General features: G+C 42.4%; 1 protein-coding gene across 5 annotated transcripts in view; it reads left to right on the top strand.

Annotated features, from left to right (window-relative positions):
• Positions 1–17,789, top strand: part of RALGAPA1 (Ral GTPase activating protein catalytic subunit alpha 1) — a 265,890-nt gene that overhangs the window by 21,247 nt on the left and 226,854 nt on the right. For all 5 annotated transcript variants that reach the window (XM_075065524.1, XM_075065523.1, XM_075065522.1 and 2 more), the window contains exons 2-6: positions 11,453–11,563; positions 12,461–12,510; positions 13,949–14,006; positions 16,895–16,938; positions 17,560–17,737. In XM_075065524.1, coding sequence (XP_074921625.1) covers positions 11,453–11,563; positions 12,461–12,510; positions 13,949–14,006; positions 16,895–16,938; positions 17,560–17,737 — 441 coding nt within the window. The remainder of the gene's footprint in view (positions 1–11,452; positions 11,564–12,460; positions 12,511–13,948; positions 14,007–16,894; positions 16,939–17,559; positions 17,738–17,789) is intronic.

The following is a 17,789-nucleotide window of genomic DNA, read 5'->3' as shown; positions in this document are numbered from 1 at the left end:
CCAGAATCATGGCCATGGGGGCGATGCTGCGCTGCGCAGAGCCACCTGTACACTCTCTGCGCCAAACAGGAGCTGCTCCAGACAAGTGGTCTGCACTCCTGCCTGTCCCAGCCCTGAGCCTCTTCCCACACCCCCACCCTGAGCACCCTCCCGCACCCTAACTCCCTCCCAGACCCCGCACCTCACCCTGAGTGCCCTCCCGCACCCTAACCGTAATCCAGACCTTCAAATCAGTGTTAAACCAAGATGTTCAGAAATAATGATGCATATTCAATCACGTTGCTCTCACTAAAAAATTTTTTTGTGAGAGCAGAAAGGTTTTTTGTACTGTTAAACAATATTTAAGACTTATTTATTTCATCTTTATCTCATCCTTTTTTAATATTTTTGTGTATGTTTTGTAATGTACATGTATATAATCTATACATAATTTGGGGGTGCATGCTCAAAATTTTACTGATGGGGTTGTGTGATCAAAAAAAATTTGGAGACCACTGTAGTAGATCTCAAATCAATGGAGGCTATCCTCAGACCTCAAGACTCATGGAATATGCTGCTCAAACAGTTTCACTTTTGTTTCTACTGCCTCTCCCTTCCTTCTCACGTTTATCTTCAGACTTCTTCTCCTTGTCCAGATCTATTCTGCCCTCAACAACCTTCTGTTCATTGAACTTTTTAAAACTTTGCACTTAGAGAGAGGTAAGAGCGTGACTCTGTGTACACAAATTTGCAGAGGGACAATAGGGTTGAGGTCTGTTATTTCTCACACTTATTTATTTAACCTGTTTTGCTGTTAACAAGCATGTTATCTCAGGAGACACAATCCACAGTTTGAGAACTGAAAAACTAAGCATTTCTGATGGTATCTTCTAGCCTGAGCACTGAGTCTCATTGGGTAGATAGAAAGATTAACCTAAATAATCTAGACAGAAGTCCCTGGAGCCCCATAAGATTGGGTGCCCAGGGGCGGCCAATCCATATAGGTGAACTAGGCAGTTGCCTAGGGTGCCAAGTTAAACGGGGCGCCAAATTCAAGGAAAAAATCAAATAAAAAGGAGGGGAAAAAATGAAAAATGGGGGGAAGGGAACAAATAAAATAAGATGTCATTATTTCAATTCCTGTGCACGTATGGAAGGAATATGAATTATAATTCATTTCTCTACGTTTGAGAATTTATTAATGTCAGATTTTTTTTACTGCAGAAGTAAATATTTTAGCTAATTTCCTTTTTGATTTGCGACGTAGGGTCAAGATGACCCACTCCACAATTTGATAAGCAATAACTCAACCACAGTGAAACATCCGCCAGTGGCAAGAGCTGCAATGCTAGTGACACCTAACTTGAATATACATAAAGTTTTCATAGCCAGAAATTAATGTAGAATGGAGATATCACAAGTTGATACATATCAAATGGTCATTTTAACACGTCACAGATAGATGGCTAAGAATCAAGTGAATACTGTGTAAAATTGTGTTTCTTGATGCCAAAGACTAAAGAATGTCTTTCAGCATTATAAATCCAAAATGTGAGTATCTTTAAGCATTGTTAAACCTTAGCGTTATTATCGGGCTGTATAATTATGAACTTTTCTTTGTTATAACTGGCTCACATGTAATAAATAAGGTCCATAAAAGAAAAGTAACAGCGTTAATGCAGAATAGACTGTGGAAGTAATGACGTCACACTCCAAGCGGGTAACCGTGAGGAAGGGGATTGCTTTCCAGATGACTGGTATTGGGTTATAATATCTAAAAAGGTCATTTTTGTTTCCATGTAAACGCTGTAACTAACTGGTTTAATAGGTGAGTGAGTGTATGTAACTAAACATTGAACCTTTTAAGCAGTGAAAAGATGTGTTGAGATGGCTGCAGCGTGGTTTAAATTGCCAACCATGTGGTACGTCAGCCATTCTTAATGCTATAATACTTCAGTCGGGAGCACGGTACATGATATTCAAATGCCTCATGGCAGAAAGAGGAAAATGAAAACCATCAGGAGCTGAGTATCATAAACAGAAGACTGAGAAGGAAAAGGACCAAGCAAAACAGCAGGGATCCTTCCTAAAATATCTTCTTTCTTCCAAATAAAGATGGAAGCAGTTTACAGCAGCCAGATGAAGGAATTTTACTTGGAGAGAAGGTTGGCTCACATCTGCATGGAAGAGTTTGGAACATCAAGATGAAGGTATATTACTTCAAGATGAGGGTAGCTCACATCCACAAAAAAGCAGTTTGGAAACTCAAGATGATGGAAACTTACTTCTAGATGAAGGCAGTTCACAGCATCAGACTGATATGGAAGTGGAGAAAATGTATTCCCCTTCAGAGACGCATGCAGAAATTGAAGTAAATGAAGTAGAAAGGAGAGAGGATGAGAAAGTTACAAACAAGTTACAGTATGGGGACCCAGCTTCATGGCTCAGATGTGATGACAGTGTGTGGCAAATTCTCGTAGAACATGGACCCGAACAAGTTCATGAATTTCCCTTCCCTAGGGATGGAAATAAAAGAAAATTCTCTGCTCAGGATTACAAGAGGAGACTCATTAATGGGGAAGAAAGTCATCAAAACTGGTTACAATATTCAGTGTCAAAGGACTCTGTTTTTGCTTTTGCTGCGAGTTGTTCAGAAATCAAGCAATTGGTACATCACTTACTGAAAATGGTTCGAAGGACTGGAAAAACATCTTCAATTTTCTCTTCACATGAAAGAAGTACAGAACATTTGGAATATTTTCAAAATTGGAAAGAACTTGAATTACAAATGAAAAAAGGGAAAAGTATTGATGAAGAAAATGTGTGATCAAAGAAAAAAGAATATTGGCAACAAATATTAGAGCGTCTGCTTTAGTGAGAGTTCTAGGTAGGCAAAATTTAGCATTCTCTGGCCACAGTAGAAATGAAAAATTATACAGTCCGGATAATGGAAACTTTTTAAAGTTTGTTGACTACCTAGCTTTGTTTGATCCAGTCATGAAGGAGCATCTACGTAAAATAACTGATCATGAAACACAGGTTCATTACTTAGTAAAAAAAATATGCAGAATGAACTGATTCGAATCCTAGCAAATGCCACTAAAAAGAAAAGTGTAGAAACTGCCCATTCTGCAAAATACTTTTCAGTAATACTGGATTGTACACCAGATGTTAGTCATGTTCAACAAATGACAATCGTTCGTTTTGTGGATATGGAAACGTCTGCAGATGAAGATAATGTTGAAGTGCTCCTAAAGGAACATTTTTTGGGTTTCGTACCACTGAAGAAGACAACTGGAGCATTTATGACTGAAACTATTCTACAAGAGCTTGAAACAATGTCATTTATCTGTTGAAAACTTACGGGGCCAAGGCTATGATAATGATAGTAACATGAAGGGTAAAGACAATGGTGTGCAAAGGAGAATGATGGAAGTCAATCCTAGGGCCTTTTGTTCCTTGCAGTGTGCATTCTCTGAATTAGGTTGTCAGTGATGCTGTTTGGAGGCAAGCAGTTTCTTTGACCTAGTGCAGCGTGTTTGTTTTGTTCTTAGACTCAACACGCCATTGGGAGATTCTGACTCGTCATGTGAATTCTCTAATTGTGAAACCACTTAGTCAAACAAAATGGGTGAGTTGCATTGATGCTTTGAAGTCTCTTCGCTATGAACTTGGAAACATTTATAATTCACTAATTGAAATTTCTGATGATACTAACTTTACTGGATCATCTGGCAATACAGCATGTTCAGATGGAAAGGCCATTTGCAAGAGCTTCTGCAAGTTCAAATTTGTAACTTCACTCATTTTGTGGGATAATACCCTTTTCAAGATTAACCTCACTAGTAAGCAGCTTCGGGAAAAGAACTTGAGCATACATTCTGCTATTCAAAAACTGCAGCAAACTAAAAATATTCTGGAGGAATTCAGAAATGATGAAGAGTTCAAAAGAACATTGGTAGATTCTCTCGAGCTTGCTGAAGAAATAGACTTTCCAACAGAATTGTGAACTGGCTCTGGTTCAATTTGGCAAAAGAAATAGCATTTTTCTTGTGAAAGACGAGACACACCCATTCAGAACCCAAAACAAAGGTTCAAAGTGAATTTCTACTTTGCAGTCCTTGATACTGCTATTCACTCGGTTGATGAAAGATTTCAACAGATGCAGCAGCTCGTCAGTATTTGGCTTTCCGTATGATATCCACAGCTTGCAGAAGAACAGAGCAAAACAGATAAGAGACTTTTGTATAAAACTGGAGTTGGCATTGACTCATGAAAATTCAAAAGACTATTTGATGCCACAGATTTGTGTAGTGAGCTTCAGGCTTTTTCAAGACTACTTAAACATTCTACTCCAGAAGTACTGAAATTTGTTTGTGAAAATAAACTCCTAGTTTTCCAAACATTTTTATAGCTCTACGCATTCTTTTAACTTTGCCAGTGTCCTTAGCTAGTGGGGAACGTAGCTTCTCAAAATTAAAATTGATAAAAACACATCTGCATTGAGCAGTGGTGCAAGAGAGACTTGTTGGACTTGTCACTGTCCGAGAGCAGTGCAGGTTCGAGTAAGGATTTGATTGAGAGGGGAAAATCAAAACGAAAACAGATTAATTCAAAACCAAAGGGTTGTTTATTAATGGGGAATGAGTTGCAACTTGGGCTGGGGAGGAGCACTTTTACCAAGTAACAATACTACCAGAACAAGAATATACACACAACTTGAAACAGTCTATTTACATCCAACAACAAGAAACCAACCAGTCTATAATCAACTGCTTACTAAAATCCAGAACAGATACACAAAACTAAGTAAACTATGCGCACAGTAACCGAATATTGTAAAATACAACAATTAACCACAATAGCAATCAATACAACAATTCAACTCTCATACTAGATACACAGCTTGGTATGAAGTGAGGGAGGGAAAAAGGAAAGAGGCTAAACAAACAGAGTATTTACAGCACACTCCAGGCTCAGCTGATCAGCAGTACAGACACCAAGGGCATGATGAATTGGTGGGAGAATAATCCAAAAAAGAAAGCGAATTTACACGACCCAAGCCGGCTAAGTCTGGAGGAGACCCTGGCTGAAAGGGTGATCAGGCCTTTCAGCTAACCTGTGGATACTCCTGCAGATTTTGGCATGAGACTTAATTTTATTTGGACACTCTTACTCGTGTCAGCATCTGATTGGTCCCTAGCTCCTTCACCAATCAAGTTCTGAGCTGGTGCCCTCTCCATCACTGGGAGCTACACCTGGCACACTACTTTTGCACACAGCCCTATGCTTTTGCACACAGCACCAACTTAACCTCTTGACTGACAGAAGGTTTGAGAACAGACACAGTAGTATTTTTGCACATGCCACTAGCCTGACCCTTAGGTGGCCAGGGAAAAGAGTGAGAATAGGCACACGACACTACAGTGTTGCGCACGGTACCAATGTGACCTTTTGACCGACAATTGGCCAAACAGACACCATGTTAGAGCATAGGCTTTAGGGCTGGCACAGCCACAATGTCAATAGAGCATGAATAGCTGTAAAACTGGATCTAAAAGAACTAGTGACTGAATTTTCAAAACTTAAAGCAAGAAAAGTCATGTTTTAAGAGCACAGTGTTTTTTTTTATTCGCCGTGCTTTTTGTAAATACAGGTTAAAGTTCATTGAAGAGTTTTTTTTCTTATTTCTTTCTATATTTGATGCGGTGGTAATGGCAGTTAAAGCAGGATAGCGTAATGAATGATTTTGGATTTGTAGTAATTATAATTAACATTTTAATGTATTTTTATTTGAAATCAGACTGAAATACCTAGCTGTCTTGTACAAATATTATTCTGGAAATTTTGTCTATTTTATCTGATCTCAGAAACATTGGATGGATGGACAGACCAAATAATTAAGCTTTTTTTTTTTTTTTTTTTTAAGTAAAAACATTAAAAGGAAAAAAGGGGCAAGTTTTCCCAGTTTACCATAAACCTCAGCCTAGATCTGCCCTTGGGGTTGAGGATGCCGATTGCATGGTTCGCCTAGGGCACCAGTTGCTGGGAGCTAGTCTAGGGCCGCCCCTGTGAGTCCCTAATCCATGAACTACTGGAACTCATTTACAAAACTTTTCTTAAACCTTACATGAATGTATTGTCTCATACTATAGAATTAGTATTAATAATCCCGATTCCATGATCAGATATCCTTGAGCTATACTATTTCTTTAGATAGGTTTTCGAGGGAAAAAACCTTTTTATAAAAAAATCAGATTTTATTTATTTTAAATATTTGATTTTTATCTACCCTGATTTTCCCTCCTGATGCCATCACAGTTCCATTCCTGGTTCTCCATATTCTTCTGTCCCCTTCCTGGTAGGGTTGGCAATTTCCCAAGGAAAAATTAGTTTAGGACACGTTGCTGGTAAATACTTGCTTAAACTTGGAAATATAACTGAATCAGTATTGAGCAAGTGTAGAGTGAATCTTTTCAAACTTTGGAAACATCCATTCAAAACTGAGGAGTAGACTCAGTCTGTCCACTACATCAAAGTTGGTCTTTTGCTACAGAATGCTGTGTGGCGAAATGGCCAACTCTGTTTCTGATTACTTAATGCTTCAAGCTTACAACTCTGCATTTTCATGTAATAGACTGTTTTTGACTTTTCAGTTTATATAATATTGAAAACTGAAATATGAGTGTAGCGGCCTTGGCCGGGGCTCAGCTTGTGGTCGCAGGGGCTGAGCGAATGTAGTCTGCAGTCTGAGCCCTCGGGTAGGGCTGACGGCGAACAAACAGAGTAGGTGCTCTGGCCCTTTGGAGCAGGGGAGAGCAACAAGCAGGTTAGAGGCTCTGGCCCCTTTGGGACAGGGCAGAGCAATCAGTAGTTCAGGGGTCCTGGCCCTTTGGGGCAGGGCAGAGCAGAGCAATAGGCAGTCTAGGGGCTCTGGCCCTTTGGGACAGGGCAGAGCACCAAGCAGTTCAGGGGCTCTGGCCCTTTGGGACAGGGCAGAGCACCAAGCAGTTTAGGGGGGCTGGCCCTTTGGGACAGGGCAGAGCACCAAACAGTTTAGGGGCTCTGGCCCTTTGGGACAGGGCAGAGCAGTAGACACCTGCAGGCAATTGGGTTAAGTAAAGGAAGGGAGGAGTCTGCCACCCTTAAGGGGTGGCAGGGGGAACGCAGGCCCTCCCACTCCACTGCGTTACCAGACACCGGCCAGGACCTACTCGACCACATACGCGCGAAGTCGCCGCTCCAGAAGGCGGCAATGAGGATCCTGGACCCGAAAACACACTGACCGGTGGACGTCTAGCGGGCAGAGAGTGTCCACACACGAAAATAGGCCACCCCTGACCGTGTATGGTCAGTAGCTGGTCATCCTGGCCAATGCACACGACCATCGTCTTCGGGGCCTTCGGCCGGCCTGACCGTTAGTCAGCCGCCCCGGGCAGCTTCCAACCTCCCCCTCCCTGCTCGGTACCTTGCCCTTCGCGGTGTCGTCCAGGGTTCCCAGATGCATAGGTTCCTCAGAGCCGAGTTACTCAGCAGCGGGTCCAGTCCTCATCCCTCAGGTTCTAGAGATACGTGGGCGTCCAGCAAGCCGGCCAGTTCCTCACCGTCCCGGGGTTGCGGGGTGGTATTCTGCTCCAGTCCTCCACAAGTGGCGAGCGTAATGCGAACGCCCGCGGCCCGCAAGCCTGTGCTCTGGAGTGCGGGCCAGGGAGTTCTAGGCCAGCGACCCCTCCGGATACCGAGCGATGGGAGCTAGGTACCCGAGGCTGAGGAAAGCTCGTGGTCCTCATCCACATCCCCTTCTTCGCAGCCTTCCTTCTAACTGAGGGCTGGGACCGGGTTTTTATACTTCCTGTCCCGCCCCCTGACTTCCTGGGGGCGGGAACAGGCAGAGGGGGCCTTGAACTTCCGGTCCTGCCCCTTGACTTCCTGGGGGCGGGGATAGGCGGCCAGGCCTCTGCCCGGGACTGCAGGGTTCCTAGCCTATTCCCTGTCTCAGGAGCGTGGGGGAGGGGACCCCCCTCGCTACAATGAGCCATATGTATAACTTCCTTGAGAAAATACCGAACCAAAATGTGTAGACATTCCAGTGTTCAGTATTATAATTACACGTTAATATTAAGCCCGCCGTAGTCTATTTGTTCAATCCCAAATTAATCTACTTATCTACTGCCTTATGTAACCAAAATTTGAATATGTAAGTCAAACTAAGTGTTATGTGGTGTGCATTAACAAAACCATTTTTAAAATAGAAAATGCCTTAAACTCGGACCAACTAATTTTTTCTAGTGTGATTACAACCGTAATTTATCGTGGTAAAAATTACCTGTGCCATCCCTGCTTCTTGGTCCTCCTGTGATGATTAAGGGGCCACCATCTTCCCTGAGGGCAATCTGGTATTCGCCCCGTTGTTGATAGTCGCTTTGAGTAAGGGCAAAACTTTGTACAGTCTTTTTCAACATCAAAAATTTCAACTGACGAAATCAGATGTTCATGAGCATTCTTTTAAAATAAATGGCAATACTTGGAATGACATTATGAGAGATGGCAATAATGCAGACTTGGGCAGCAGAGAAAACAATTAGTAACTTGCTGTACTTGGAGCCATCCTCTTTAATTGGTTGTTACTCATTACTGTTGTGATGGGTTCATCGGGATGCAACTAGGAACTGGGTACTTACCAGCTTGGGCTCCCTCTCACACTGTGATTCTACAACAAACGGCAAAGCTCTCCAGGTACTGCGCTTACACAGACAGGAACATACCCAACTGAGTGACATGAATGCTTTTGCCAGCCACTCATGAGCCAATAATAGAAAGTCTCCCGGCAATTTCCACAGCCTAGGACCCCAAAGCTCTACCGTCCTGCAGATTTCCCAAGCACTTCAACCAAAACACATTGTTTTACCTAAAACATAAAACAAGGTTATTAATTACAGAAAGATTTTCAGTGATTATAAGTAGTAAGCATACAGATCAAAGTTAGTTATCTAAGAAATAAAAGTAAATTCACAATCTGAGTTCTATAAACTGGACAGGATTTGAATTAAGCAGTGTCTCACCCTGATAGATAATACATGCAGGTTAAAAATCTTTCATATACAGGCTGGAACTCTCCTTCAGCCTGGGACCATCTCCCCAGTTCTGTCTTTGTTTTCAGGTGTTGAGTTGTGAGGGGAATAAGAGCAAGTGATGATGTCACTACTTTTTTTTATAAAAACAAGGATTCCTTGTGGCACTCTAGAGACTAACAAATTTATTTGGTCATAAGCTTTCATGGGCTAAAACCCACTTCATCAGCTTGCTGGAAAGATCCTTGGCCAAGGGTCTCAAACTCAAATGACCATGAATGCCAAATGAGAGCTAGTTCATTGGCCCGAGGGCCGCATCACTGACACCCCCTCTCGCTGCCCCTGGCCCTGCCCCCATTCCAACCCCTTCCCTGAAGTCCTCACTCCAACTCCGCCCCCTCCCTGCCCCAAGAGGGTGCATGAGGGGTGTGGTGGGGGCTCAGGGCAGGGAGTTGAGGTGCAGCAGGGGGTTGGGGTGCAAACAGGGGGCTTAGGGTGAAGAATGGGTGTGGGATACAGCAGGGGGCTCAGGGCAGGGGGTTGGGGTGCAGGCTGGGGTCTCAGGGTGGGGAGTTGGGCTGCGGGCAGGGGATTGGGGCGCAGAAGGGTTGGGAATGCAGCAGGGGGCTCAAGACTGGATTGAGGTGCAGGCAGGAGGCTCAGAGCAGGGGAGTGGGGTGCAGGAGGGCTTCGGGCTCCGGGGTGGCAGTGAGTGTGCCCCGGACCACACTCCCGGAAGTACCTGGAACCAAGTCCCTGCAGCCCCTGGGGGAGGGAGAAGCAGGGCTCCGCATGCTTCTTACTGCGCCTCCAGGTACCTCCTCCAAAGCTCCCATTGGCTGCAGTTCCCCATTCCCGGCCAGTGGGAGCTGTGGGGGGGGGGGGGGGGGGGGAGGCGGTGCCTGAAAGCCAGGGCAACACATGGATGGAGCCCTCTGCTTCTCCCCTGCCACCATGGCACCCCCCCTCCCCCCCCCCCCGGCTGCAGGGACATGATGCCACCTGCTTCAGAGAGCAGCGCAGGGCTCGAGGGGGGCAATCCTATGGTGTAGTTTGCCCACCCCTGGCCTGGAAGCAGGCCAAAGGGGCGGGGGTGGGCCGCTTGGCGGGCTGCAGGGAATAGCCCCGGCTTGCGGGCTGCGTGTTTGAGACCCCTGTCCTAGGCTATGTCTCCATTGTTATGTGCTATATCTGAGAAGTCTCAATTGTATACAGGTCTTGGGATAGTCCTTGGCCCATTATAGGAATCCACATTCCCGTCAGCATGTCTGGCCCTTCCATTGTTGCACCTGAAAGGCTGGTTGTGGTTGTTCACAACTTCACAACATAGTTTAATAACACACGTAGCAGAACTTCATAACTTCCCTACTATGATAGCACATACAAGCCAACAGGATATTAATGTTCAACAGATCAAGACTTTTAAAATGGTACCTCAAAAGGCATATTGTGCACAAAATATATAATTATATGACCATGGTGAATATGGGGATTCCAGGGTGCTGCTTTGAAACACAAGCATTTGACATCTGTCATTTACACTTTGTCACTTATAGCTTATTAAGCATGCAGGTAGTTGTGATGTCATTAGATTTAAACAACAGGGTCAGCAGAACACTGGTGTGAGGAGTACTGTAATTAGGAGATTATGGTCAGACAGGTCATTAAAAAGACCTTTATTTAAGGTGGAATGAATGTACAACAATATAGTAAAGGTTATATACTGACACATTTTGGCCCATAACTATGTTAATTGTGAAGTATGTGTCCAAATTTTGGTTAGTTGCCCTGTTTTTTCCTCTAAAGTATTTTAATTAAGTAATCTTTTGGGGGGGGGGTAAGGAGAGGAGGAGTGGAACTACTTATGAGTTTCTGAGTAGCAGCCGTGTTAGTCTGTATCTGCAAAAAGAACAGGAGTACTTGTGGCACCTTAGAGACTAACCAATTTGTTAGAGCATAAGCTGTTGTGGGCTACAGCCCACTTCATCCGAAGAAGGGGGCTCTAGCCCACGAAAGCTTATGCTCTAATAAATTTGTTAGTCTCTAAGGTGCCACAAGTACTTCTGTTCTTTTTATGAGTTCCTAGATACTAGAGTGACCCGCACTCAAGGAATGCTTAAGATGGAATTGGTGTGACACCTTTTGATGTCTTGCATGCAAAAATAATTTAAGAAAGAATGGTCATTGTTTGTCTTGCTTAAACATAAATATATACTAAACAATCCATACCCAGCAACTTGAATTTAATTAGCCAGAATTGTGTGTGTGCTTTGACTTCTATATTGAATATATTAGTCATCCTAAACATCTTGCTCATCCAGTATTATTAAACATTGATATAACTTGATGAACCATAAGGCTAGATAATGAGAGAGAAAAATAACCTTCTGTTTATCTTTCAGAGAATGCAGAGTCCACTGATCTTAAACAGTTTTTTGACCTACACTTTTCACCTATCTATTATGTGTTCTTTGAAAATTTTGTGACTATTGAAGTAGGTCTCAAACAGAAAGGTAAGAATTTCAAATGTCTTTCAAATTTGAAATTTCTTTCTCTGCAGCGATTGTTTATTAACACTTTGAAGCAAGGTTGGTCTTGATTCCATCGTTTGTGCTCCACTGTTTGGTAACTATCTGTGTAGGCTGAGAGATCCAAGGCAGGTTCACCAGTTGGATCACTATCGGGAGAAACAGCTGACGCTCATATGGGGCAAGGAGAGACAAACTTGCCTGCTAGCCCTTCTAATCTTTTTGTAGATTTGAGGATCTTCAAATTTTAAGCTAGCTCTCTTCTTGTAGATTTAAAGAAATATTTTTTATTTCCCAAAATACTGTATGTTTCATAAAGTGTATGGTATAACTTGATCTGGAGGGCAGGTGGACAAAAAACATCACCTTTGTTAAAAAGTTCTTTAATTCTCTCTTGTTGAATGTTATAACTCTATTCCAGAGCTTGCTTTAATATTCTGTGAGAGAAAAATATAAACCAGAACTCAAAACTTTATCTAATAGTGCAGTTTCACATTTTAATGCAGTTAAAGTGAAATCTAAAAGTTTGCTCTGAAACCTAAATAAATTCCACTGACCATCTAGGTTTTGTATTTATTGTTATCCCTGCAAAATATTTTACATTTTATATTTTTAGTAAACTACATTGGTCATTAGCTCCATAGTTACGTTCAGTTGCAGGTGTGGTCATCTGTAGACACTAAATATAATGTCAAAAATACAGGGTACTATTTTAAACCAATGCAGTGGTTTAATGCAATGGAAGGAATGTGAGAAATTTACTTTCTGTATCTGTAGAAGTATAGATGTTTCATGTATTTATATTTTTAGTCAATGGGCCCTTAAGTGACTTTTCATAATGAAAACTACATAATTTAAGGATTCTTTTTAAATTAAATTTAGGTCACAAGTCTCAGAGGGAAGAATTAGATGCTATACTTTTTATTTTTGAGGTAAGATGTTTTGAATCTTCCAGTATTGTTTTTTGACTCTGATAATTTGCCAGAAAAGTTATTGGGTTTTAACACAATGGAACTGTAGGATTAGGCTGTTAGAGGTTGGAGCAAACTTGGAATGAGCAAATCATATAATTTCATGGGGAGGATCAGTGAATATGGTTTTGGTAAGCCCATTTTCTGCTTCCTTGGGTGCAACTACACAGGTTAAATATTAACTGCCCAAAAAAGAATGTATTCAGTGTACTTGTAACTGTGTTGGTTCCAGGATATTAGAGAGACACAGTGGATGAGGTAATATCTTTTATAGGACCAACTTCTGTTGGTGAGAGAGAAGCTTTCCATCGCACACAGCTCTTCTTCAGTTCTGGAAAAGGTACTTCCAGCATCACAGCAAAATGCAAAGTGGATCTGATTTTTTAGGGTAAGTAGTTAGCGTGTATTGTAAGGGACCATTCAAGGCAGATTGTTGTTAACATCTCTGCAGTCATCCTTGGATCCTACACATGCCTAACACAATATGTGGCATACCTCATCCAGGCCACTAAATGCCCCATAACTCTGAGTGAAACCAGACAATTGCTATGCTCTCAAATGAACTCTCACAGGAAAAAGGATATCTTTGTCTTTTTATCAATCACCTGTGGGTTAACACTTCACAAAGAGGTCAGATATAGAATGATCGATCAGTCTTTACCCTCAAAGGAAGTGTGCATAACACTTTGAGAAGACAAGCATGGGAGCTTAAAATTGATCACTTGACTGGATGCTAAAAATCATGGGCTGAACAGACATATATATAAAAAAAATATGGCTTATTACAACAATCTGTAACCTGGTAACGCTCTCATTTTATCCTATGACTGTAGAGGTGTTAATGGGCTATTCTACCTTGAATGGTCCTTTTAAACTATGCTAGCTACTTATGCTAAACAATCTGTTCTACATTGGATTTAGCTAAGATGCACCTTTCCCAGACTTAGAAGAGCTCTGTGTGGCTCAAAAGCTTGTCTCTCTAATCAACAGAAGTTGGTCCAATAAAAGATATTACCGCACCTACCTTGTGTTCCCACAAAAAATGTAATTCAATGGTGAATCAAGCTGTTTATAGCTTGCCATATGCTGGAGGTGGTCACGTATATGGGATGACACTAGAAATACCTGTTCATTTATATAATTACAGCGAAATGCTGCATATGCATATTTAACTTGTATCTTGGATTCAGATAAGCAAATTTTTAGAAAATTAATTTTATCTTCTTCCTGTGGGTGGCCTTTTTTTGGGGGTGGGTGGATGCCACAAAAAGACAGCATTATCAATTAAGAAAACTTACATTTTTTTCCTTGATTACTGCTATTAATCTCTGGTATTTCTAGCATGCATTTTTTTAGATAATAACTGTGTAGTGTGGATTGTTGGCTTTTGCTTTTGTAGAAAATTTTACAACTTCTTCCAGAAAGGATTCACCAGAGGTGGCAGTTTCATAGTATTGGTGAGTTTGTATTTAAAATAGAAGTCTTGTTTTTTATGATAAGTGGTCTAAAAAAAATAGATTCAAACAAGATGCTATATAAAGTATAATTGAGTTCTTTAATGTCTTAAGTTTGACAGTTTTATTTGCGTGATAATATAAAGGAGGGGATAGGGATTACATACTTAAAGTGGCATAATAAGGAGCAAGGACTTGAAACTTCTGCAACTTTTTAAAAAGAAACTTAGTCTGGATGTTCGTAAGGGTCTTAACAGTAAGGTAACTGATATTATGAAATGATTTTTCTAGAGAGAGAGTTAAGGCACTGGGACACTTGGAGGTCATTCAGACCAGCAACGGCTTCTGTCACTGCCTGCTTTGTAACTTCAGGTGCCTTACTGCTATGGCTCAGAACCCTGATAACCGCTAGCCAGCCCACAAATATAAAGTCTCACCCTGGCTTCCACCAGAATAGTTACTCCTTTCAGGGTGACCCCAACAGCCCTTCTGGTCCCTAGTCTTCCCAAATCAGTCTATCCCGAGTTCTTAACTACTGGATAGTTGCACTTTTCCCATCTCATTCATCAAATGCATGAAACCTGCCCTCCCCCGCCCCCGACAACATCTTGCTTGCTTTGGTGCACACACTCCACGTAGTTTGCACGTTGGAAACATTTTATTTGATAGAAAAATCATAGATTCAAAGTTGAAAAATTGTAAGGGGAAGCAAACACATAAAGCATAGGCGGTGGGTTATATTCTTTTGTGGTGCCCAAGTTCCAGCAATATTCAGGGCTGAGGGCTCTGCTTCACCAATATTTGGAGCTGGGTCTCTCCCCCAGCCCTGCCAGGAGCGGGCCCCGGCCCCCTTGGGTCTCCCCTGCGCCCCGTCGCATCCCTGCCTGGAAGAAAGTGGCACGCACCTCTCCCATGCCTGTTTGTGCTGTAGCAGTAGCACATTCCTACATAGAGCGGCTCCCAGTAGCAACTGCTGTCTGCTGCCCCAAGGTCCTAGTGCCCCCCCCCCCCCCAGCGACTAATGGCAGGGCAGGCTGCCCTTACCCTGCCCTTTCACCCTAGCCCTGAGCCTCTTCAACACCCCAAACCCCTGAGCCCCCTCCTGCATCATGAACCCCTCAGCCCCAGCCCTCATCCCCCTACACCTAATCCTCTGCCCCAGCCCTGAGCCCCTCCTGCATCATGACCCCCTCATCCTCAGCCCCAGCCCTCATCCCCTTGCACCCTAATCCTCTGCCTCAGTTCTGAGCCCCCTGCATCATGACCTCCTCATCCTCAGCCCCAACCCTCATCCCCCTGCATCCTAATCCTCTGCCTCAGTTCTGAGCCCCCTGCATCATGAACCCCTCAGCCAGAGCCCTCATCCTCCTGCACCCTAATCCTCTACCCCAGCTCTGATCCCCCTCCCACACCCCAAACCCCTCATCCTCAGCCCCACAGTCCTCACTCCTGCACCCCCTCCTATCCCCAAACTCCCTCCCAGAGCGTGCCCCCTCTTGCCCTCAAACTCCCTCCAAAAGTCTGCACCCCCTTCCACCCCCAAACTCCATCCCAGAGCCTGCACCCTAATTCCCAGCCCAAGACCCACACATCAGATCTCCTCCCCCCATCCAACCCCCCTCTCAGAGCCTTAGCCAGGTGGGGGCGGAGTTTGGGGGGGAGGAGTTGAGGGGGTCAGGTTCTGGGCACCACCAAAATTTCTACAAACCTGCCACCCATGCTACAAGTTACACAGAAGATAAACATCAAGATGGAACCACAAGCTTTCTGCTTTCAAATTAAACTCCCATTTCTAATGAAACTTATCTGTTGTCTCTGAAAAGTTTCTCAGCATGCCCGCTGCCACAGTGGGGATCCAGCATTCAGACAGCCTCCTACCTTCAAGACTCTCTCTCAAGTTCTGAATAGATTTCACTTCAAACCTCTTCCCTTTTAAAAAGGGTTGGCAGTTTTTTTTGCGGGTGGGGGGTGGGTTGTGTTTTGTTTTTTTTTCCCCGTCAGATTAATGATTCATGGTTATTCAGGGTGGGGGAAGTCCCCTCTTGACTTTACAGATGGGGTGTTTTAGTGCCTTCCTACCAATGTTAATGGTTCATTAGTTAAATATCTTTTTTCAGGTTGTACAGTGCTAAGTGCTTGGAGCTGGTCTCATCTGCTTGGTGAGGCATCGTTTCCCAGTCTTCACTACTCACCACCCTGTTGTGAGGTGGAGCTGACTATTCTAGCACAAATTATGAGCACAATTTTCTTTATATATAAAATTCAAAACCACAGTCTGCATAAATATCTCCTAAAGACCATTAAGTTCAGAACATTACAAGGTTAAAGACCTTACTTGACATGCTTTTTTAACACAATAACTTTATTCTTTGGGGTTCATGTCACTTGGAGTGTCTGGACGCTGATTGTTATAGACACCATTACTGAAGTTTGGTATAAAAGAACAATATTAGAGAAAACATAAAGATAGTGTAGATGGAAAATCCTGCTCTATGCTACGAATTACAGTAGATGACCCAGCAAGTCCTTTTCCCGTCTGGTACGCAAGCATGAAACACAAGCTATCCAGTATAACCCTAAACTAGGCATTTGAATAGCAACAGCATTGATGAATTAGGAACCTTTGCACACTTGTGCTTTTATTTACGCTATCCTACATTTCTATGAACTTTTTGGTATTGATTATGAGAAAAGGAACAGATCTTGTGGAAGGTGATCTTTTTTCCCCCCTTCTGGCATTGAGGTGGTTGTCAGAGGATATTAAGTTCACCAAGAGTAAACTGGAGATTGCCAAGGACTTGCTTAAAAGATTATCAAGTCTGACCGAGAACTCTGACATCTGCAGTTAAGATAAGAGCAAAGAACATCTTTAAAATGTATTTTCCTTTCAGGCTTGATTTTAAAGAAACTCCTTCACACAGGAAATTCCTTAAAGGTAAGGAAAATAAAAACATATATCTTTTTGCTTTTGCGTTTTTTGATGTATATGTTTTTCTTAGAATAATCACTGGCACAAAAACAGTAACACTGACTAACAAGATTGATTACGTTCATAATAGGCCCTGAACCTGTCAACTTCTGTGCGCCTGGTTTAGTACCTTCAGAAGTCACACAGAGGTAAACAGGCGCATAGTGTTTGCAGGATTGGTGCTTTTACTTTTGCTTTCAAGAGGAAAAGTCCTAATTTTTACTTTATATGGGGAGAGGAATAATTTTTGGTTCATATATGTAATAAATGAATAAATCAGTCTTTTTTTCTATCAGTTTTGGTTATGAGCAGAAAGATCAATAATTTAAAGAAATATATTTTGTAACACTTTGATTACTTTTGAAGAAAAAAGAGTGGTATTGTTAACATGCTCTCTGTGGTGCAGTTCTTTATTTGAAAGGGAGAGAGTGTGCAAAAATAGCACTTTTGTACTCTACAGACCTGGTCCTTTTGTTTGTTTGCATGCATATGTAAGGAATTTATTTGCAAGTCTACACACTAGAGTGTAATGCAGCTTAAAAAGCAAAGAGTCCGACAAACAAACAACTCCCTTTTTCCCCTTTTAAGATCCGTCGAGAAGGTGTGCGTCTCTTCCTCTTGTGGTTGCAAGCACTTCAGAATAACTGTAGTAAAGAACAGCTGTGTATGTTTTCTTGCTTAATTCCTGGATTTTCATCACCACAATCTGAGTATGGACCTCGAACACTAGATAATCTCATTAACCCTCCACTTAATGTTCAAGAAAGTAAGTAATTTAGTAACATTACCCAGTTCTTTACAAAGTCCCATTTCATTAA

This window comes from Chelonoidis abingdonii, chromosome 4 (assembly GCF_003597395.2).
Source record: "Chelonoidis abingdonii isolate Lonesome George chromosome 4, CheloAbing_2.0, whole genome shotgun sequence".
NCBI lineage: Eukaryota > Metazoa > Chordata > Testudines > Testudinidae > Chelonoidis > Chelonoidis abingdonii.
This window is presented reverse-complemented; position numbering and strand designations above follow the sequence as displayed.